General features: G+C 47.0%; 1 protein-coding gene across 6 annotated transcripts in view; it reads left to right on the forward strand.

Moving 5' to 3' along the window:
- LOC130267322 (zona pellucida sperm-binding protein 4-like) overlaps window positions 1-23,490 on the forward strand; it is a 62,710-nt gene that overhangs the window by 28,503 nt on the left and 10,717 nt on the right. Inside the window, exons 3-5 of one of the 6 annotated variants that reach the window (XM_056516887.1) lie at window positions 1,098-1,150; window positions 5,849-5,962; window positions 22,055-22,176. In XM_056516887.1, the coding sequence (XP_056372862.1) occupies window positions 5,920-5,962; window positions 22,055-22,176 (165 nt within the window). In that variant the 5' untranslated portion in view covers window positions 1,098-1,150; window positions 5,849-5,919. Of the gene's footprint in view, window positions 1-1,097; window positions 1,151-4,688; window positions 5,751-5,848; window positions 5,963-17,393; window positions 17,509-22,054; window positions 22,177-23,490 lie in introns of those variants that run through there. The other 5 variants (XM_056516890.1, XM_056516889.1, XM_056516888.1 and 2 more) reach the window with 5 other exon arrangements.

The following is a 23,490-nucleotide window of genomic DNA, read 5'->3' on the forward strand; positions in this document are numbered from 1 at the left end:
GCTTGTCTATATGTTCATTTGCAAAGTTCAAACGCTGATTTTTGTGGTGAGGACGTAGAAGAGGTTTTCTTCTGATGACTCTTCCATGAAGACCATATTTGTACAAGTATCTCATTATAGTGGAATAGTGTACCACAACTCCAGTGTCCTCCAGTCCTCCAGTGGATTGTGCAGTCAAACGTGGGTTTTGAATTGTTTTTCTCACAATCCTGCAAGCTGTTCTGTCTGATATTTTTCTTGGCCTTCCAGATCTTGCTTTAACTTCCACTATTATTGATGACTGCCATTTCTTAATTATATTCCAAACAGAGGATATTGACATCTGAAAACGTTTTGCTATCTTCTTATAGCCTTCTCCAGCTTTATGAGCGTCAACTATTTTCAGTTTCAGATTTCTAGACAACTGCTTAGAAGAACCCACGGTGCTGATTGTTGGGGCAAGGTCAGATGAGTCTGGGCACTTAAAACCTTTGTGATTGACATCACCTGGTCTTCCCAGATGATGATTGAGAACAATCCATGACACTGGCAGGTCTCAGCTTTGCAAAGGGGGCAGTCATTTCATGATGGAAATAAAATCTAACTTTTGTTGACATATTATAAGAATGTCTAATCTGTAATTTGATACCTTTTGGAGATTTTCCATCTTTCCTTAGCTTCTTTATGCACATTAATACAAATTTTTACCTGGGGTGCCCAAACTTTTGATCCCCTTTGTATACTTTATACAGGAGGATCACAGCGGGTGTCAGGAGTGACTTCTGCTGTGATCTTTTCTTAACTGCAGGTGGAGCTACAGATGGGAGCCAGGCTGGTAAGTCTGAGGCTCTGTTCACATTGTCCGTTTTGTATTATGTGAACAGACCCTTCTGGCAGTGTCTTCCCAGACAGGGAGACTCCAGCTGTTGCTAAACTACAACTCCCAGCATGCCCAGGCAGCCAAAGGCGTCTGTCTGGGCATGCTGGGAGCTGTAGTTTTGCACCAATTGTAGGCTCCCTGTTTGGGTAGACATTGCATTATGGGTGCTGTCCCCAGTGGAGAGTGCCAAAAATGTCATAACCAATTTTTTGTGTTTTTTTTCTTCTTCTCATTTCAGATCCATGTATGCGGAGGATTACGGCGGATTCGATGGATTACGGCGGATGAACTGGATTTTTTTCTTTTAATAAGCTGGCTAACGAGGGCTGTGGGGATAATTTTTCCAATCTCTCGTGTATTTTTTTTTATAGAATTTTCAAGCTTAGTAGTGGAAGCCGGTCTTATTGATGGAATCCATTACTATGCCCGGGATTAGCTTTAGCCCCAAAAATAGCTAGCGCTAACCCCCAATTATTACCCCGGCACTCATCGCCACATGGGGTGCCGGGTAGAGCCTGTACCAACAGGCCCGGAGCGTCAAAAATGGCGCTCCTGGGCCTAGCCGGTAACAGGCTGCGTTATTTAGGCTGGGGAGGGCAAGGAACAATGTTCCTCACCCACCCTGGTATCGTCAGGCTGTTGCTGCTTGGTTGGTATCTTGCTGTGAATAAAAATACGAGGAACCCTATTCGAGAAATAAATTAAAAAAAACGCATAGGGTTCCCCATATCATTCATTCTTTGCACAATACCAACCAAGCAGCAACAACCTGACGTTACCAGTGAGGGTAACTGTATACTATACAGCTGGGGGAAGTGAGTAGTGATGCTGTACATCACTCCTCATCTCCTTATACTCTGTGGACTGGGCACTCAGCATCCAACCCACTGAGTGGTACCCTGAAGGAAGTAAAAAAAACTGCCACAGGGGACAAAACTGGCTGTTTCCACACACCAGGAAAAACGCCAGAAAAACTGCCAAAACGCAGGGAAAATCAGTGGCAGTTTTTCCTGGCGTTTTTGCTGGTGGGGAAATAAAAACTCAGTGGAATCCTAGCCTAAACCTAAAAAATCTGACCGAATATCATCATAAGTGAGCCTTAAATCCACTTTAAGGGTGCGTTCCCATAGGGCGTATACGCAGCATATTTCACGCTGCGCAAAACTTACGGCAGCAGCTGGAAATACGCTGCGTATTCCTTGCTCTCTATACACACAGGGCTTTCAGGCAGCAGCCCTAGGTGTGTAGTGAGTTTTGGAGGCAGAGCCGTGCATCACAGTCACGCCGGCACACGACCCTGCCTGCAAAACTCACTGCACACATAGGGCTGCCGCCGGAAAGCCCTGTGTGTATAGTGAGCAAAGAATACGCAGCGTATTTCCCTCTGCTGCCGCAAATTTTGCGCAGCGTGAAATACTCTGCGTATACGCCCTGTGGGAACGCACCCTAAAACTACTTGAAATCAGGGCTTTAGTGCTGTTAGGCAGTGTTGGAAACGTGTTTGGGGCTTATTTTATTCCCGGTTCACGTCGAACAAAGCCAAATTGAACTGACAATTTTCAAAAAAGTCCACTCATGTCTAGTAATGGTGCAACATGCTGGAAGTTGTAATTTTGGGTCAGCTGCAGAGCGATAGGCTTTATCAGGGAATGGCTCTTTAATGACCTTCATTAGGTAGTAATAACAGATGCATTTAGTTATCCCATTTAGGTAGTAATAGCAGCCCCCTTTAGGTAGTAATAGCAGCCCACTTTATTGATCCCCTTTAGGTAGTAATAGCAGTTTCCTTTAGTGAGCCTCTTTAGGTATTAATAGCAGTTCCCTTTAGGCTGGGTCTCAACTGAGTTTTTTGTAGTGGTTTTTTTTTTGTCAAAAACTGCCCTGCGTTCTTGCCTTTTTTTCTCGCGTTTTTTCTTGCGTTTGAGGCTTTATGTGGAAATAGCTTTTTTTTGCACTATGGCGTTTTTTTGGTACCCTTTGTCGGGTACCAAAAAAAAAAAAAAAAAAAAGGATGCTGTAGGGATGTAAAAAATAAAAAGTATGTTTTTAATAATGTGTTTAATAAAGTGTATTTGTGTTTTTTTGACTTTTTAACCTTTATTTTTTACATTTTTTAGGTTGTACTAATACTCCCATCATGGAACACACTGTTCCATGATAAGAATAGTAGTACTTTGACTCAGTCAGATCGCCCGGCTGTCACATTTGTCAGCCACGGCGATCCTCCTGTATACTGTATAGGCTGGCCGCTCTTCTCTGGTCCCCTGTACTGCCGTATATTTACTAATATTCATATTTTCCGCTGAGATGTGATTGGCCAGAGGGTTCTAGCCAATCACAAATGTCTGGGAAATATGAATATTAGGACTAGGGATCGACCGATATCATTTTTTTAGGGCCGATACCGATAATCGGTGGAGGTTAGGGCCGATAGCCGATAACTTATACCTATATTCCGGTATAAGTTATCGGCTATTTATCCCCCCGCGACACCGCTACAGATCATTAAATTGATCTTTAAATCAATGCACTGCAGTAGCTTTTGCGGTGCCATAGGCCGCCGCCGCCACCCGCTTCTCTCCCCCTACCTATCAGGGTGGTCCGGGCCATCCATCTTTCCTGTAGTGTCCGGCGGCATTCCAGGTGGAGGGTGAACCGGTCCGGGCTGTACTTCTTCTCCGGGGGTCCTCTTCTCCACTCCGGGCAGGCTCCGGCCTAGTAACGCAGCATAGACGCCGCTGCGCAGTGACGCCCGTGCGCAGCGACGCACCTGACGTCACGGAGTAGCGGCGTCTATGCAGCGTTCTAGGCCGCAGCCTGCACGGAGGGGAGAAGAGGACCCCCGGAGAACAAGTACAGCTCGGACCGGTTCACCCTCCACCCGGAATGCCGCCAGACACTACAAGAAGGATGGATGGCCCGGACCACCCCCATTACGGGTAAGTTTATTTTTTTTTATTGACTCGGAGGGTGGTGGAGGGGCCCGACCGGTATAGCTGTATGGGCAAAAATCCATACCGTGGGAGTAAAAAAACGGTATCCGGTTCATACCGGTATACCGCCCAGCACTACGGTGGGGGGTGCGACGCGGTGCGGTGGGTCGGGGGGGGCGGTGTGGTGCGGCGAGTTGGGGGAGGGGCGGTCGCGGTGCGGTGGGGGCGGTGCGGGGGGCAAGGCATTATCGGCTTATCGGCAAGGTAATTGCCGATACCGATAATGCCCAAAATCGTGATTATCGGCCGATAAAATCGGCCATACCGATAATCGGTCGATCCCTAATTAGGACAAATACGGCAGGGACCTTAGAAGAGTGGCCGGCCGGCTGCATCTATACTTTATACAGGATGATCGCAGCTGATGTCTAGAGTGACATCAGCTGTGATCATTTCTACTACTACTCCCAACATGGAGCACACTGTGCTCCATGATGGGAGCTGTAGTACTTTTACAGATCGCAACAGGTGTCAGAGGTGACGCTTGTTGCGATCTATTAATGCAGGTACTACAGCTTCCATCATGGAGCAGTGTGTGCTCCATGTTGGGGGTAGTAGTAGAAATGATCACAGCTGATGTCACTCTAGACATCAGCTGCGATCATCCAGTATAGATCCGGCCGGCCGCTCTTCTAAGGTCCCTGCCGTATATGTCCTAATATTGATATTTCCCAGACATTTGTGATTGGCTAGAACCCTCTGTCCAATCACATCTCAGCAGGAAATATGAATATTTGTAAATATACGGCAGTACAGGGGACCAGAGGAGAGCGGCCAGCCTATACAGTATACTGGAGGATCGCCGCGGCTGACAAATGTGACAGCCGGGGCAATCTGACAGTGAGTCAAAGTACTACTACTCCTATCATGGAACAGTGTGGTCCATGCTGGGAGTAGTAGTACTACCTAAAAATGAATAAAAAAGTTAGACACTCACATACACTATATTTTTATAATTGTCGGATACATTTTAGTGCCCTGCCCGCCCACATAAATTGCTTACTGTTTCAAAATTAAATAAAATTTCTTTAATAATGTATATTTTTTATAATTTTTTTTAATGTTACCCTATGAAATTTAAATAAAAAAGGTATCTCCCTCACTTTTTTGGATCGCTAAAGTCCAAAAAAGATTAAAACCCGCCTGCAAAAACGCCAAAGTTAAAACCCACATAGCGTTTTTCTTTGCGTTTTTTCACACCCATAGACTTCTATGGGGGAAAAACGCAACGTTTTTGCAAAAAAAAACGCCAGACCCTCAGCAAGCAGACGTTTTTAAAATCCAGCGTTTTTGACCAAAATCACTAAAAAACTCCAAAAGGATAAAAAAAACGCCAAACTCAAAAACACCAAGTGCATAAGGGTTTCTGCAGTTTCCTATAGACTTACAGCTAACATCTGGCCGCAGCGTTTTTTCGCAAAAAAAAAACGCCATGCGGCAAAATGGGCGTTTTTAACAGCGTTTTTGCGAAAAATTACTCAGTGGAGACCCGGCTTTAAGCAGTAGTGACAGACCCCTTTAAGTAAATGTAGTGAAGGCCCCTACTGTCAGGAAAAAACATACAGGTTCCCGTGTAACTATAGGCACGTCTGTAAGATGCACTAATAGTTAAATGCATCCCCAAATGGCCCAAGCAATGGCCATGTTTAAATTACATTGCCGATATTCTTAATATAAAAACACCCTCAGGGTGTCTAAAATACCAGCTGTGCCTGTAAAATACCAGCCAGGTGGCAACCTTAGATGTAAGGTAAATTAACTTTTTTTTTCCTTTTTTTTTTTTTTTTGTTCCAATAAACTAAATGGAATAATGGATGGTAATTCACATTCACTAAAATTGGACGTCCATCGTAGAAGTTTAAGTGAAAAATCCTTTTTTGTGGATGAAAAACTGTCCGGTATTGTAATGTTTTTTCACACTTTTTTGGGTTGGTTTCCATAAGGGGTAGGTACACACACAGCTATTTGTTAAAGTTCTTGACAGCTTTTCATTCAGTTTTTTCCAGCAGGGAGATCTACCTTTATATACAATAAACAAGAAACTAGATCCAGCAACTCACCGCCGTGATGACCGAGCAAATGGAGGCACAACGAGGAGGCAGGTGGACAGGTGGATGTTACGGGAGATCTATCTTTATATTTGCCATTTACCTTTATTAATCCATTCATGAAAATGTTGCACATAAAACTGTATGTGAAACCCTCCAATGTCGTTTTCTGTAGCAAAAAAGGAGATAATGGGGGGGGATTTATCAAAGGATTTAGACTGTTTTTTCCTATCTAATATTTGTCGCACAGAAAGTCGCAGTGTAAATATGTGTGACTTTTTTGCGACTTTTGCTTTAGAGGATTTTTAGAACATGATGCATTCTAGTCTATTTTAGACGGAAAAATGCATTGGTGCTGAATTTATCAAAAGCGACTTTTCAGCGACAAGTCGCGTCGGCTTAAAGGGGTACTCCGGCGCTAAAACATCTTATCCCCTATCCAAAGGATAGGGGATAAGATGCCTGACCGCGGGGGTCCCGCCGCTGGGGACCCCGTGATCTTCCATTCCGCACCCCGCTAGAATCATCCCCGGAGCGTGCTCGCTCCGGGTCTGATTACTAGCAATCACAGGGACGAAGCATAGTGACGTAACGTCTCCGCCCCGTGTGACGTCACGGCTCCGCCCCCTCATTGCAAGCCTATGGAGGGGGCGTGACAGAGAAGATAAGAGTGTTATCTAAAGGGAGGATAACAAAGTGCACGGGCTGTGGATGTATAGACTGCAGGGGAATAAATCTCGGACTGGGGATGATTTCTATGTGTGAAGGGGGGGGGGGACTCCTGAATGACACATGCTGGGAGTTGTAGTCCCTGTTATGTGTGTGTATGCTAGTGTTTACAAACCAGTGTGCCTCCAGCTGTTGCAAAGCTACAACTCCCAGCATGCCTAGACAGACTTTGGGCATGCTGGGAGTTGTAGATTTGCAACAGCTGGAGGCACACTGGTTGGGAATCACTGTTCTAGCCTATTCAGCATACACATCATGTTACACCAGTGTTTCCAAACCAATGTGCCTCCAGCTGTTGTAAAACTACAACTCCCAGCATGCCCTGACTGCCTTTGGGCTTGCTTGGAGTTGTAGTTTTGCAACAGCTGGAGGCACACTGATTGGGAAACACTGGCCTAGCCTATTCAGTATATAACAAACAAAGTGCATTGTTTCCCAACCAGGGTGTCTTCAGCTGTATTAAAACTACAACTCCCAGCATGCCCGGACAGCTTTCAGCTGTCCAGGCATGCTGGTAGTAGAAGTTTTGCAACACCTGGAGGCACCCTGGTTGGGAAACACTGGTGTATGCCCTATAGAGGTGTGATTCTCAACTGCAACCCCCAGGAGACTACAGAGGCAGCATGCAGGTATTATACCACAGACGGAAGACTCCTGAATGACATATGCTGGGAGTTGTAGTCCCTTTTGTGTGTGTATGCCAGTGTATCCCAACCAGGGCTGATTATATTAGTGTGCTGTGTATAAGGGGGCCGGCCCGGGAAAATAGTAGGATGGGTAAAGGGCGGAAAAAAAAAAAAAAAGGAGCCGCCCCAAACCAGCAAGGCATGTGGCATGCTGGGATTTGTAGTTTTCAGCACAGCAAGAAACAGGAAATAGAAGCAAAGATAGGAAAACAAAGTGGGGGATAAAAAGACAACAAAGAAAGGAAATAGAGTAGCCTAAACAACAAGAATAGAAATTAAACAAAACAAATAGGGTAAGTTAAAAACGGAAAAACACGTTGACCACCGGAGTACCCCTTTAACTGGAATGTCCTGCACAGGCTGGTAGGTAGAACAAGTATCAGTCCTGGGGCGTTTATATGAAAGTCCTGCACAGACTGGTATAGCAGGGTGAAAACAATGGCAAGAACTTAGGCTTGGACGCCAAAACAGAAAAATACAGGCACACAAGAAAACATGAGGCTCATGAAGGGAACAGCATTATTGTGGCTCACCTCTGTTGCCGAATTTTAATAAGTAGGGTACTTGCCATCCCAGTGGTGGCGGTCACAACTTCTTCTTGGCTGGGACAGGAATCTTGCAGCTCTTCCTGGAGAACACTCTGGCGGGTTAATTGTGTTGGTTCAGGACACTTTAGAGAGATTTTAATGCAAAACAGTGAGACTAATAACCACCACCATCTGTACAGAGGCAGCTGGCGCCACTGGGGCGGGAGGTTCTGCCGAAGCTACTCCCTCAACTCTTTCTTCTAGTGGAGGTGACTGGGGTTTTGCATCTGCAGCCACCTTAGTGGTAAACAGTCCATGGGGGTCAGAGGACCAATCTTCTCAGGAGAAATAGACAAATGGCAACTGCGTAGGGTTTTTCTGTCTGGTTACTGCAGCCGCCCATTCTCCTCTGGAACTCTGTACTGGGGTATATTCAACAGTTTCCCCACTTTCAATATTGTGTAAGGGCCGGGGTAGGTGATCTCTTTTCACAGCCCTCCTGTTCACTAGGATAGTGTCACCATGGTGACAGTCCATCTGGGTCCCAAACCCCCTCTGCTTATCAAATTTGACAACAGTGGCCCGTCGCAAGGCTAAAGGGGCTTCACCTGGGATAGGGTGGTCAAGCACGTGGATGTACACCCATTCAAGATATTTAGTGTCAACTTGCTGTTGCTGATTTACTTCTGATGGGAACCGTCGCTGGCGTGCTCCAGCTCTCTTTGCCCAATGTATCTCTTGAATGATGGCAACAATACGGGCCTCCTGCTCCACTTTTGGAGTCAGGCCAGAGGGAATCGGAGGGGGGGGTGTTCTTTGCCAGGCAGAGGGGTCAAGTACTTATACATCACCTGGATGACCGCAGGTTCGTCGCCAAGCACCCACCGTGGCAGTGGGGGTGACTTGGATCGTTTACCGGGTCCAGGCGCTGATTGGTCAGTAGTAGATTCGGCTTTCGGAGGTGACATGACATGTCATGAAGAGAACCCCATATGGGTAGCTATGAGGACGCAGGCTCTTCCGCCTTCCATGGCGCTGGGGCGTCCGGCCAGCTCAGTGATGTCACTTTTGGGTTTTGTTGAAGTGGTGGCTGCCACCTTCTTCACTCCCATCACATAAGGCACAACTGGTGGGTGGAGTCCTGCTGCTGGCTCTATAGCAAGCTCCCCCAAAATGGCCGCCAGCCAGAAATCCATCATCCATGCAGCCTCTTCAACCATCCCCTGTCCTTTGAGTTCCTCTTAGGCTTTGGCACAGCAAGTGGGTTCCCGCACCCTGTGGCGGGGCGTTTCATATGGTGGGAATCCTTCGCCCTCTTTGCGCTCACTGGATTAACCTCTGCTGGGGCGAACTGGATTCTGTGGCGCAGCATGAATTTGCTGCGCTGCTTACACATACTGGTAAACTGGAGTTACACAGTCTTTTGCAATCTTCACACACTGTATGGCCTTGAATAAGGTGCTTTACCTCTATTTCCTTAGCGCTGGTGGGCAAAAAAGCAAAGTCCTGTACAGTATTTCTGGCGCATAAACTGTCGCACGCTCCGTGCGGCTTCTAGCATACAGTTCAGGCTGGGGGGTTTTGTAGGAACACACCCATTTCCTGTTTGTGCACGCCAAAACAAGATGTGGTGTCTACGGGGTGCTAGTAGAAATACTTGATCACTTTGTGATGCCGTGGCACTGATATCCTATACACCGTCCGAGGTTGAGGACAGCTTCTCCTGGGCCAGACACGGGGAGTAAATGAAGACACCGATGTCAGGTTACGGATAACTGTCTTTACTGAGCTGGTGCAGATGGTAATACACGTACAGCTGGCTTTAGGTGAGAGAGTGTAGCGTAACCCCATGGGAGCCCTGTTGCCTTGCTGAGACTTACGGTGCTTACACCAAACAGATTAATACTGACTTGTGAGATAGAAGATTGAATCCTGGCTGGTAGAGTCCTGTCAAGGTACTGAAGACTGTTCTGCAGAGGCATGAATTTCCTCCTTGCCAGTAATCCTTGCAGGAGGACCAGTTGAGAGATTAGATCTGAAGCAGGTCTCTCCTCAAACCACACGGCACAACACACCTGAACCACACTGTAGCTCAGACTTCACTAACCTGAAAAACTCCTTCCCCCCCCCCCCCCCCCCTACACTATACAGGGGAGACTTTAGGGGTTCTCATTGGCAGGCAGGGTCACATGGGGTTCACTGCTCTCAATTAAAGTTACAGTAACATAGAAAATACATCTACATATAACAGTAAGATAATTAATTTAGAAAAATATATTATTTGTGCAATAAAGTATGAACATAATTAATCTTACAGTAAGTCCTTTGAGTGGGTCCAACACCGTACGCTACCTAGCTGCCCGAGACACTCCAAAGCCACAGGGCAGCTATTGGTGCTGGGACACCACATCTCGTTAGACTATCAGTTGGCATTCCACCGAAAACAGGATGCTGATGTATACAGCAACACGGGACAGTGGATGCTATTCATTTCAATGGCCAGATGGCATTAGCAGCAGACCGGCTTTTGAATCAACCGAAAAATAGTGCACACGGTCCGAACACTGATTCACTGTTTTGTGACCGGAGAAAGAAGGAAAGAAATAGTGCGTGCACTATATATCCCATTACTTTCTCCCATCACAAAATAATGGCTGTTATTAATAACGGGTTATGACGGGTTAAAACAGATAATGTAAAAATCCCATAGACTATAATGGGATTTTGTAACGGCCGATTTTCAGGGTAAAGCCTGCAAGGCTGTATTTGTGCGAGGGGCGGAAGCTATTGATCGCTCCTTGCATTTCCAGGTGGGGCTTATTGGGAACAGGTGGGGGCGTGTGTATATAACTTCCCCCTCTCCTACAGGGGCGGAGCACGTGTCGTTTGTGGAATCTCTGCTTCCTGCATCTGGGTTTGAATCTGTTGTAGAAAATCCAGACTTGTAATAATTTGGGCTCAGTGATAGCGAATTTGCAATAGTTGAAAAAACACAGACAGACAGAGTCAGTGGTCCAACAACTGATTTCTCCTCCAGCATAGCAAGAAATCCCTGGAGGAGCTCAGTGTTCAGTTTATTTATGTAGACAACAAAAGGAGGGTTTTCAATAGCCACTCCCATAGTACAGAGCCACGCCCATACACTCCCATAGTACAGAGCCACGCCCATACATACAGTCAGCATTAGGTTACAAGGTGATTCAGCCTACAGAAGATATGACACCTCCATGTGCCATCAACAAAAAACCCCACATCTGCGTGGTCAGTCGACAACAAATGAATCTACGCCATATCGCACAATATGAAGGCAAGGTGACAACTTAATATTTCCACAACAAATCTGCAAAATCTTCAGAGCTGCTGCTCACGGTGCCGAGGCCTCGCTGATCATGAGTCTGGCTTGGGGGGTGCAGGCGCGGCATACCTGGCAGCTCCGCTGGCTGTCTTATCTGGGGATGCTGTGTCTCACTCTGATTATAAGGTAATATAGGGCAGGTATGGTTCTGGCTGGCTCTGCCCGCAGCAGTAGTGGAGTCCAGGAGCGGCAAGCAGGTGAGTTAAATCGGTGCTGGGGGTGGCGCGGCCTCAGCATCTCGCGCAGCCCGCTAGCTGCCTCATGGAGGCATGTTGACCACCCGCACAGCTACAATTGTCTATGCCCTTGGGACAGGTTGCGGCAGCTGCCCAGTTCTCTGCATGGCCGCTCGGTAGGCGGTCCTGTCAGCTTGTCTGCTATCGTTAATCTAAAGTATAGTGCAATGCTCAATATAACGTTTGCTGTATACAGTGTGGTGCAATGCTCAATATAACGTTTGCTGTATACAGTGTGGTGCACTGCTCTGCAAAGAATTGTTTCAAATATAAATTTTGCTTTGTGCTGCAGTGCTCTGCGGGGTATACGGTGCCCTTGCAGTATACGGTACAGTGTAATGTTCTGCAAAGGGTCTCGTTACAATATAACAGTATAGTGCAGTTTAATTTAGATAAGGTTAGGTTGGATGAGGGTAAGAGGAGGCGGTATCGTTTGATTCCGCGCTCTTTTTCTAACTGGCTGCAGGCATTCGCTATCCTGGCCAGTGTAGTGGAGGAAAAGGCACTGGAACACTGTTCTGGCCTTTTCTGCTACATGGATGCAATAGGGGAGGCATATCGTACCAATGGCGGGACCGCCTGGCTACGTTATGATGAACAATTTCAGCAGAGGATGGCGGTACGCCCCTCTTTGCGATGGGACCACAAGGATATAGGTTTGTGGATGAGGCTGATGGCCGCCCCGCGGGCGGGTCAGCAGTTCGGGAAGGGGGCGGGGCGCCAGGCCCAGCTAGGTCCGGGGGGGTGCAAAAGGGGTATGCTGGCAATTTAATGAGGGGAATTGTAAATTCGGGACGGAGTGCCGATTTCGGCACGAGTGTTCCGAGTGTGGCGAGGCACATAGCCTGTCACGATGTTTCAAAAAGGGAGGCGGGAAAGCCGTCAATGCTGACTTTAAGAGGGGCGACGCCGGTGGCAGTGGAAAGGATGGCGCCTTTACACGACCGTTACCGTTCCTAGTGTTGCGGGTGTTTCGGTAGGGGCGGTGCGAAATTTGTTTTCCTCTCGGCTCCGACCAAGGTTGGTTGAGGAAAAATTGTTCAAGGAGGTGCGGTTAGGCCGCATGGCGGGCCATTTGGTTCCCCGCCGTTGCCTGACTTGCGGGTTTCCCCGTTGGGGCTGGTACCTAAGAAGGAACCCAATAAGTTTCGCCTCATTCATCATCTCTCCCACCCGGCGGGTGAGTCGGTGAATGACGGGATTGATCCGGCACTTTGTGCTGTGTCGTACACGTCTTTTGATGCCGCCCTGGTATGGGTGAGGCGATACGGTGCGGGGGCATTGCTGGCAAAGACGCCTTCTTCCGGTACATCCGGATAGTTTCCACCTGTTGAGTTGCTGCTTGGAGGGGGAGTATTTTGTTGACCTTTGCCTCCCCATGGGGTGTTCGGTTTCATGCTCCTATTTTGAGCACTTTAGTTTGTTTTTGGAGTGGGTAGTTAAGCAGGAGTCCCGGGTTAATTCTGTTCTGCATTACCTGGATGACTTCTTGTTTGTCGGTCCAGCGGGGTCCTTGGTTTGTGCTTTCTTGCTACAAGCCATGGAGCGGGTGGCGGCCTGGTTTGGGGTTCCGCTGGCCCCCGATAAGACAGTTCCGCTGGCCCCGATAAGACAGTAAAGACAGTTAAGTTGTTACGTTTTTAGGGATAGCTATAGATACTGTGGCTATGGAATGCTGGTTGCCTCAGACAAGCTCGGGGAGTTGAAACTGGTGGTGGAACATGGGCGTCGGGCTAGGAAGCTGAAGTTGCGGGAGATCCAGGTGCTCTTGGGGAGGTTGAATTTTGCCTGTAGGATCATGCCTATGGGGAGGGTGTTCTGCCGCCGCTTGGCAGTGGCTTTCATTCGTCTTTCCGCGGACTTGTGGGAGGATTTGGGGGTTTGGAGCGACTTTTTAAGCCGGTACAACGGCCGGTCGCTCATCATGAACAAGCCGGTTTCTAATGGGGACCTGGATCTCTTTACGGACGCTGCGGGTAGTTGCGGGTTCAGAGCTTACTTGGGGGGTGAATGGTGTGTGGGTTCCTGGCCTGAGGCTTGGAGGACGGCCGGGATGACGAGGAACTTGGCACTGTTGGAGCTATTTCCTAGGGATCGACCGATTATCGGTATGGCCGATAATCACTATTTTGGGCATTGTCGGTATCGGCAATTACCTTGCCGATAAGCCGATAATGCCCCGCCCCCACCACACCGCGATCGCCCCCGCGACCCGCCGCACCGCGACCGCCCCCCGACCCACCGCACCGCGTCGCACCCCCCATCGTAGTGCTGGACGGTATACCGGTATGGATTTTTGCCCATACCGCTATACCGGTCGGGCCCCTCCCCCACCCTCCGAGTCAATAAAAAAAAAAAACATAATGGGGGTGGTCCGGGCCATCCATCGTTCCTGTAGTGTCCGGGGGCGTTCCGGGTGAACCGGTCCGGGATGTCCTTCTTCTCCGGCGGTCATCTTCTCCACTCCGGGCAGGCTCCGGCCTAGTAACTGCATAGACGCCGCTACGCCGTGACGTCAGGTGCGTCGCTGCGCACGGGCGTCTATGCAGCGTACTAGGCCGGAGCCTGCCCGGAGTGGAGAAGATGACCGCCGGAGAAGAAGGACAGCCCGGACCGGTTCACCCGGAACGCCCCCAGACACTACAGGAAGGATGGATGGCCCGGACCACCCTGACAGGTAGGGGGAGAGAAGCGGGTGGTGGCGGCGGCGGCCTATGGCACCGCAAAAGCCACTGCACTGCATTGATTTAAAGCGCCCGCTTTAAATCAATGATCTGCAGCGGTGTCGCGGGGGGATAAATAGCCGATAACTTATACCGGAATATCGGTATATGTTGTCGGCTATCGGCCCTAACCTCCACCGATTATCGGTATCAGCCCTAAAAAAACGATATCGGTCGATCCCTACTATTTCCCATTGTTGTTTTAGTGGAGATTTGGGGCGATTCGTGGAAAGGTAGAAAGGTGTGTCTCCACTGCGACAATATGGGGGTGGTCCAAGCCATTAACGGACAGGTGGCGAATTCGCCGCCTGTGGTTAGTCTGCTGCGTAGGCTAGTTTTGAAGGGGCTTGAGCTGGATTCCCACTTTGTTGCTTTGCATGTTCCTGGGGCTGCTAATGATGTCGCTGATGCTCTCTCTCGTTTTCAGTGGGGGCGTTTTCAAGAGTTGTTGGCGGAGGCTGCGGAGGGATCGGTCCCCTGTCCTGACTGGATGTGGAATCTGGTGTAGCCGGTCCATGAGTGGGGATACCTGGGCGGCGTACCATCGCTGGTGGGTGGATTGGGAAGCGTTGGTTGAGCGTTTGGGCCTGGGGAGGGCCGATTCGGAGTGGGAGGCGGCTGTTCTTTTTATGTGGGAAGGGCATTTTGCGAAGGGGTCTCCCCTTCTGGGCTGGGTCGACGGCTGTCGGCCCTTGCCTTTTGGTTTAAAGCAAAGGGGCTTCCGGAAGCTACGAAATGCTTTCTGGTTTGGCAGGCTGTTAAGGGTTTCGGGAAAGGGGTCGTTCACTAGGATACCAGAAAGCCGGTATCTTTTTCGTTGTTTGTAGAATTGGGGCGGAGTTTGGATGGGGTGGGTACTTCCCGTTATCAGTTCATTTTATTTAGGTTGGCTTTTTTTATTTAGGTTGGCGTTTTTTGGGGCGTTTCGGATTTCGGAGCTGGTGGCTCCCAGTAAATCTCGTTTGGGGGGACTTCTTTTCGCGGACGTCCGGATTGTGGATGGGGTTTTGGAATGCCTGCTGCGCCGTTCCAAGACGGACCAGGCGGGTAGGGGCAGAGTGGTGAGGTTGGCCTCGGATGGGTCGGAGGTGTGCCCGGTGGCTGGCTACTGGGAGTTCTTGTCGGTGCTATTTATGAACATGCTGCATTATGTGCGCTCTTCCCAGGGGAGAGCACAAAAAATGTACTAACCCATATTTCTTGCTTTTCTTTTCTTCTCATTTAAGATGCGTGAATGCGGAGAACTACGTCAGATTCGGTGGACTGCGACGATGACCAGCATTTTTTTTTACATTTCAGCAAAATGATTAACAAGGGCTGTGGGGGAGTGATTTTTTTTAAATAAAGTTTTTTTTTCATTGTGTCCGTGTTATTTTTTATAATTGAATTTTCAGGGTTAGTAGTGGATGCCGTCTTATAGACGGAATCCATTACTAAGCCGAGGCTTAGCTTTAGCCCCAAAATCAGCTAGCGCTAACCCCCAATTATTACCCCGGTGCCCACCGCCACAGGGGTGCCGGGAAGAGCCGGTACCAACAGGCCCGGAGCATCAAAAATGGCGCTTTTGGGCCTATGCGGTAACAGGCTGGAGTTATTTAGGCTGGGGAGGGCCAGTAAAAATGGTCCTCGCCCACCCTGGTAACGTCAGGCTGTTGCTGCTTTTTTTTTTTTTTTTTTTATAAATAAAAAAAACGTGTGTGGTTCCCTAATTTTTTCATTATCAGCCAGATGCCAACCAAGCAGCAACAGCCTGATGTTACCAGGGTGGGCGAGGACCATTGGTACTGGCCTACCCAGCCTAAATAACGCCAGCCTGTTACCGCCTAGGCCCAGGAGCACCATTTTTGATGCTCCAGGCCTGTTGGTGGCTCTTCCCGGCACCCCTGTGGCGGTGGGTATTGGGGTAATAATTGGAGGTTAGCGCTAGCTGTTTTGGGGGCAAACGCTAAGCCCCGACCTAGTAATAGATTCTGTCTACAAGACGCCATTCACTACTAAGCCTGAAAATTAAATTATAAAAAACACAACCGCATTCATGTATCTAAATTTGGTAGAAAAAAAACAACAAAAAGTTTAGTACAGTTTTTTGTTTCCAAACACCAGCAAAAACGCTAGAAAAAAATGCAAGAAAAACTGACAAAACGCAGGAAAAAGCTGGGACAGTTTTTCGGGCGTTTTTTCTGTTGGACAAAAAATATCAATGGAATTTGACCTCAAAGCAATAGAGCAAAATCCCTACATCCACTTTTCCTGTGAGGTGTAGATCAGGTGTACAAATAGAACTGTGTGTAAATTTAGAACTTTGCACAAAATTTATCATGTGCCTTGCACAAGTATGGTAAATTTGGTGCAACACATTTAGACCAACCAAAGTGATCTAAAAAAGACGTCTACCTACACCAACATTAATACATGTCCCCCTAAGTGACTCTTTTTGGCCATTGAAGTGAATGGGGTTGGCTGCTCCTGTTAAGGGTACAAACAAACTACATTTCTGCCACCGTTAATCGTATCTGTCGGCATACTGCCGAAAACAGGACGCCAATGTATACTGTTAATTTGAGCAGCGGACCCCATTCGCTTCTATAGCTGAACAGAATCACTCTAGTGACTCCGTTCGGTATGCGCTATTTTAAACAGTCCCATGGCGGGGAGTATTGCACCCTTAAAAGGGTGCATAGGTCCTAGAAGTGAATGCGGCCCTCTGCTCCCATTAACAGTATACGTTGACATCCTATATTCAGTGGGATGCTGATGGATATGACCTACCCTTAGTATAGTATGAACCTACCCTAATGGACTGTGGCGGAGATTTATCAAAACCTGTGTAGGGGAAAAAGTGGTGCAGTTGCCCATAGCAACCAATCAGATTGCTTCTTTCATTTTTAAGAGGCCTTTTTGTAAATGAAAGAAGCAATATGATTGGTTGCTATGGGAAACTGTGTCACTCTTCCCCAACACAGGTTTTGATAAATATCCCCCTGTATAGTTAGGCTAAGAAGGGGTTAAGCCACTCCACGCTGATTGATGATAGAATTCACTAGTGACCCTTAATGATACACCTCACACCTGACATCTCCCGTCCTATCACAGAGCGGCTCTGGTATCATTCACAAGGTATAAAGCTCCAGGCTATAGCAGACTGAGGTATAGGGGGTTGCTGACAAGATGGGATTCTTTGGAGCAGGTTTGGGGGCTGCACTGGTCCTTTGGACCTGTTGGCTGGGATCTGTAGTGTGTGCAGTACAGGACTACTGGGATGATCCTTCCCATCTGCATTGTGGATCTGAAGTGATGGAGTTTTCTCTCCCTTCTTTGCTGGAGGATGCAGCCTTTGCTTTGACCATCATTGGTGAGTGCTACAATATATTAGCAAGTGAAGCCTAAAACCCTCTGTAAGGAAATATTATAAAATATGACTTAATGTCCTAGACTTGTGATCTCCACCTGTGATGATTGGGCTATAGTGACTTTGTGGCAGCTGAATAGCTATAGTGTCAGTGGTGTCTCCTGACATTGGTTTATCAGACATGTAGCTAAAGTCTTTACTCATCTATCCTGGCATAAAGCAGTGTGGTGCATGTCCTACCAGCAATGCCTCTTAAATTACAATTGAATCTCACAGGTGACCCTAAAAGGGCCTTGTCTGGTAGCAATCCCTCTAAAATGTGTACCACAAGTTTAAGGTCTATTCACATGTGCAGGATTTTCTGCTGCAGATTTCAATGTAAACTGACTGATCACAGCTTGAAATCCTGTGTGTGACTAGATCCTAAAGGTGATCTCCTGTTTAGTAAAGGCTGTTCAGGGGAATTCTGCCCCTAAACATACTATCCCCTGCCCAAATTTTTTTTATGGGATAAGATGTCTGATTGCAGGGGTACCCCCCCCCCCCCCCCCCGTGATCTTGGCAGCACCACTACCCTCACCCCACACACCCTGAGCATTGTAATGTCTCCTCCCATAGACTTGCATTGAGGGGTGTGGCCATGATGTCATGACCACTCAAGCATTCAGAATGAAATTTTTCCAATGCTGGGGTAGTGGAGTAGCTTTTTAGTTTTTTTTTTTTTTTTTTTTTTTTTTTTTTTTTTTTCTTTTCAGGAGGCCATTCCGCCTCAAACTCTGCAGTGTGCAGCAGAATCCCACTGCCAGCAATGGGACTCTGCTGCACTAGAACTTCAAAACTGAATTTCATTTGGAAATTCTGTAGTGTGAACTCAGCCACAAAGTTTAATCCCACTGCTTAAAGGGGTACTCCAGCCCTAAGACATCTTATCACCCTATCCAAAGGATAGGGGATAAGAGGTCTGATTGTGGGGGTCCTGCCACTGGGGACCCCCACTATCTTGCTTGCATGCGAGATAGTGGGGGACCCCTGCGATCAGACATCTTATCCCCCTATCTGGATTGGGGAGATGATGTCTTGGGGTTTGAGTACCCCTTTAAATCTAGTGCCAAAATTCATCTGACACTGAGGAAAGTCCATTGATCACAAGTTTTGGTGCTAGTCTTAGACAAGTGTGCAATCCCACTGCCTAACTGTATCTTGCCACCAGCCATCCTGACAGTGATGCTCTATAACTAAAATCAAGTAGTGACATTGTGGTGTCCCGGTACCGCATCCTATATGGTAACTGTATATAGGTCCCTAGGATGTCTGGGTCCTTATTTAGTCCACCCCTTGTCACCTCTCATCTAGATAAGTTATCTTAGTTTACTCAGAATTTATATAAAGATAATTGTACAAATGTATATAAGTGGTTAATTACCTGTACGGAGCGTAACAGGACCTGCGCGTCTTGTGATTAGGTAAACTATGTTTTTTTCTTTTTTTTTTTTTGCTTAACCTGTTGGATGAAGGGCATATCCATACGCCTGTGGGAATTTCGGTCCCCGCCGCGCAGGGACTGGACCGGGGTGACTGCTGATATCTATCAGCAGGTACTCCGTGCAAATGCCCGGGGGTCATTAGTACTAATGACCCCCGGGCATTTGCACTGAGTGCCTGCTGATATCAAGAAACTCGCCGTAACACGCCAGTGCGAATGTACCCTAAAAACACTACACGAACACATAATAAAGAGTAAAACACAACATACACCCCCTTACACTGTCCCCCCAATAAAAATGAAAAACTTACTGTACAGCAGTGTTTCCAAAACGGAGCCTCCAGCTGTTGCTAGGAGTTAAGCAACAGCTGGAGGCACCCTGTTAGGGGTATTCTACGCCAGTGCTTCCCAATGTCCACCCCTATGCAATACCTAATTTAGTCCTCAAATGCGCATGGCGCTCTCACTTCAGAGCCCTGTTGTATTTCCGTAACCGCGAGAAATTGCACTACAAATTTTGGGGATCTTTTTCTCCTTTTACCCCTTATGAAAAGGAAAAGTTGGGGGTTACACCAGCCTGTTAGTGTGGAAAAAAAAAAAAAAAATGTTTACACTAACATGCTGGTGTTGCCCCATACTTATTTTCACAAGCGTTAAAAGGAAAAAAAGCCCCCCAAAATCAGTAACGCAATTTCTCCTGAGTACGGAAATGCCCCATATGTGGGCGTAAGACTCTATGCGGATGCACAACAAGGCTCAGGCGTGAGAGCGCACTATGTACATTTGAGGCCTAAATTGGTGATTTGCACAGGGGTGGCTGATTTTACAGTGGTTCTGACTTAAACGCAAAAACATAAATACACATGTGACCCCATTTTGGAAACTACACCCCCCATGGAACGTAACAAGGGGTATAGTAAGCCTGAACACCCCACAGGTGTTTGATGAATTTTCATTAAATTTGGATGGGAAAATGAGGGAAAAATGTTTTCACTAAAATGCTGGTGTTACCCTAAATTTTTAATTTTCACAAGGCAAAATGGGAAAGCCTCCAAAATTTGTAACCCCATTTCCTCTGAGTAAGAACATATCCCATATGTGGATGTAAAGTGCTCAGCGTGCGCACTACAATGCTTAGAAGAGAAGGAGCGCCATTGGGATTTTGAAGAGGAAATGTGTCTGGAATTGAAGGCCACATGAGTTTACAAAGCCCCCATAGTGCCAGAACAATGGACCCCCCCCCCCACATGTGACCCCATTTTGGAGACTACACCCCTCGTGTAATGTAATTAGGGGTACAGTGAGCATTTACGCCCCACGTGTTTGACAGATTTTTGGAACAGTGGGCTGTGAAAATGAGAGAATTTTATTTTTCATTTGCACTGTCCACTGTTCCAAAGATCTGTCAAACACCAGTGGGGTGTAAATACTCACTGCACCCCTTATTAAATTCTGTGAGGGGTGTAGTTTCCAAAATTGGGTCACATGTGGGGTCCACTGTTCTGGCACCACAGGGGGCTTTGTAAACACACATGGTCCCTGACTACCATTCCAAACGAATTCTTTCCAAAAGCTCAATGGCGCTCCTTCTCTTCTGAGCATTGTATTTCGCCTGCAGAGCATTTTACGTCCTAACATGGGGTATTTCCATAATCAGAAGAGATGGGGTTACAAATTTTGGGGGCATTCTCTCCCATAACCCTTTGTAAAAATGGTAAATTTGGGGAAGAAACTGCACTTAAGTGAGAATTTTTTTTTTCATTTACACTCATGAGAAGGATCTGTGCTGTTGTCGTCAGTGAGTTTAGGCCTGAGCCTTGTGGCAACGGCTGATTGTTACCAAACCATGAGTGTAGCAATCCCTAAGCACTCCAAGATCACCATACCGTATCAATCCCCTAAATCCGGACAGATCTTCGCAATTAACCCTAAATCTAGAGACATATAAAACAAGTCAAGGTCCACAACAACTGCCAGTCACTGAAGTGTATAGAGACTGTTACTGTTCATTGGATGTATCGCAAGCCTTTAAGTAAAGTTTAACTATCTTGTGGACCTCAGTCATTGTTCATATGCACCTATCGTTACTGGGAAGGGCGGCGATAGGCCGGAGAATTATCTCAGCATACTAGCCCTCAGCCTGGCGTCAAACTATAGGGTTAACCTTAACCCCTGATATACTGAAGCAATACCCTGACTGAATTACCCCTACCACAACATATATTGCAGTCTGGCTCTATCCTTAGACTTTTTTTTTTTTTTTTTTTTTTTTTTTTTTTTTTTCCTGTAATGTGTGGATTCCTAATGGCCCAATGCAAATAAACAGGCATGCTGCGGAAAGTTACAGCAAATCAGACTACTCCCTTAGAACAATGCTCTCCAGCTGTTGTATCACTAACTCGGCATACTATGAGTTGTAGACTTTGCCACCGGTTGGTCATCACTGCCAGCTTATAAACATACACCAGTTGTACGATGGCCACTAGGTGGTGTGCTTGCAATCGGAATAAACATGGAAACTTTAATGCCATCTGCTGGAGACTCTGCTAAATGACAGTGGTATTTAAAGTTAAAGCAGTAGTCCAGTTAAAAAAACACACTGGGACCACCCATCCAAATCCCTCAGTGCCCTGGCTCTCCCATGAATGACTGTTGTCCAGACCATGGCACAAAGCAGTTGTGAACATGCCTTCCTCCATGTATCTCTATGGGAGAATCAGATACACGAATGCTATGGAGGCGGCATGTCAGCTGACTTTGTGCTGTGGTCAACCCAGCTCTTCTAATATGGAGTCAGCACACTGTGCAGGAGATCGCAGGGGCTCATTTGTCTAGGAAAATGTTACTAAATAAACCTACTCCTTTAATGTTGAATTTTGGTTCCAGGTTTTTATAGATACTAGTGTTTACTGCTATAAACACTAGTATGTATAAAATCCTGCAGCAAATGTTAGGGGGTCATGGGTCACAAGGGGATCTGTAAGGCCTGAACACTTAATATTGTAGTCTGTAGCTGTGAATGTCATCCTTGGGGTCAATAACTGTAAGATATCTGACTACTTGTAGACAAGGATGGAAAGTCTCACTACCTTCACAATGACTCCTCTTGTGGAACCTGGATTGGACAGAGATCTGACAGCTCAGTGGTGATTGGTTCTTCCTTTGATGGCTGCTATGTGCGCAAGGAGGTAAGTCATGATGGGATCTAGAATCTGACAGACTGGACTCCCTGATCATTGGGGAGCAACATTTGAGTAGGATCAGTCACCCCTGCTAAGGCATTCCCTAAGCATCACTTGTTCACAAATCTTAATATTGTACAGTACCTTAACTTGGTCACTGTGCTATTCACTCAGGTACATCTTTGCAATATGATGGTAGCGTTAACTATGGCTAGTGAAGTATATGGAAGTGGTGGCCCAGTACAGAAATGACCCTTAAGTACAATCTATGGTCCTTTTCAGGTGGATTCAGTCCTAGTCCTCTGGCTCCACACTCCTCAGGACTCTGTGATTGTTCCTACAAATGGTTAATGTATATTCATCTAAATACATCTTAGTCCTGTTTTAAGATGTGTGTCCAGATAATTTGGTGATAACCTATAGGACCCCCCAGTCCTCCACCTATATAAACTAAGGAAGGAGTTAGCTACCTCTCTTGAATTCCAGTCTTATCGGAGTACAGAACAGTCAAGACCTGAGTGTCTGGTGTCCTGAAGAGACCCAAAGCCTAGCCACGCTTCCACCTACCAAGTGCCCCACAGGTAAATGTCAAAGCCTGGTAATCTATCACAGGGGTGAAGTCTAGTCAGTCCCAGTTAACTCTGCTAAAGTCAGCTTGGGTCTGCAAGTCCCAGCAAGCCCTAAAATCTCGTCACTGGTCATCTCCTTTGGCCTAACTGAGCTGTAAAGGCTATTCCATCTGTCTACCTCAGTAAAGCTGCCATTGTTCTGTAACTTTGCATTGGAGTGATTAGTTGCCCTGCCCCTAACCTAGGAACCAGCAGCCATACCTCTGGTGTAGAGAACCATGCCCTGGCATCATGAATACAAAGGTTAATGCCAACTGCCCCTAGGGTAATACCTGCCCTTAATCAAACCCTCACCACATAAGGCCCTTTGGATGTTGTATAGCACTTTAAAATTAGGAATATACAAAAGAAAAAAGCCAGACAAATGGCACTACCTGCTGCCATTACCCAAGGTGATGCTTAGTGAAGGAAAAGGCTAAGAGCTCAACACCTGTGTGCACATTTAGGATCCAGCAGCCACCGATGGGATGGGTCACATATACAAAGAATAATCCGCACTCCTCTAGAAGTGTTTTCTCTGAGCACTTACTGGTAATGCCATAGGATTGATCATGACTGATGGAATCATAAATGAAAGCTCTAAGACAGTGTGTATTGGGAGATGTCCATGTAACTTCAGTGCTTTTCCCTCCACTACACTGACATGACAAAGGGACATGGGCATCTCTCAAACAAGTAGAGCATTTATTTA

The sequence above is a fragment of the Hyla sarda genome, chromosome 4 (assembly GCF_029499605.1).
Source record: "Hyla sarda isolate aHylSar1 chromosome 4, aHylSar1.hap1, whole genome shotgun sequence".
Taxonomy (NCBI): domain Eukaryota; kingdom Metazoa; phylum Chordata; class Amphibia; order Anura; family Hylidae; genus Hyla; species Hyla sarda.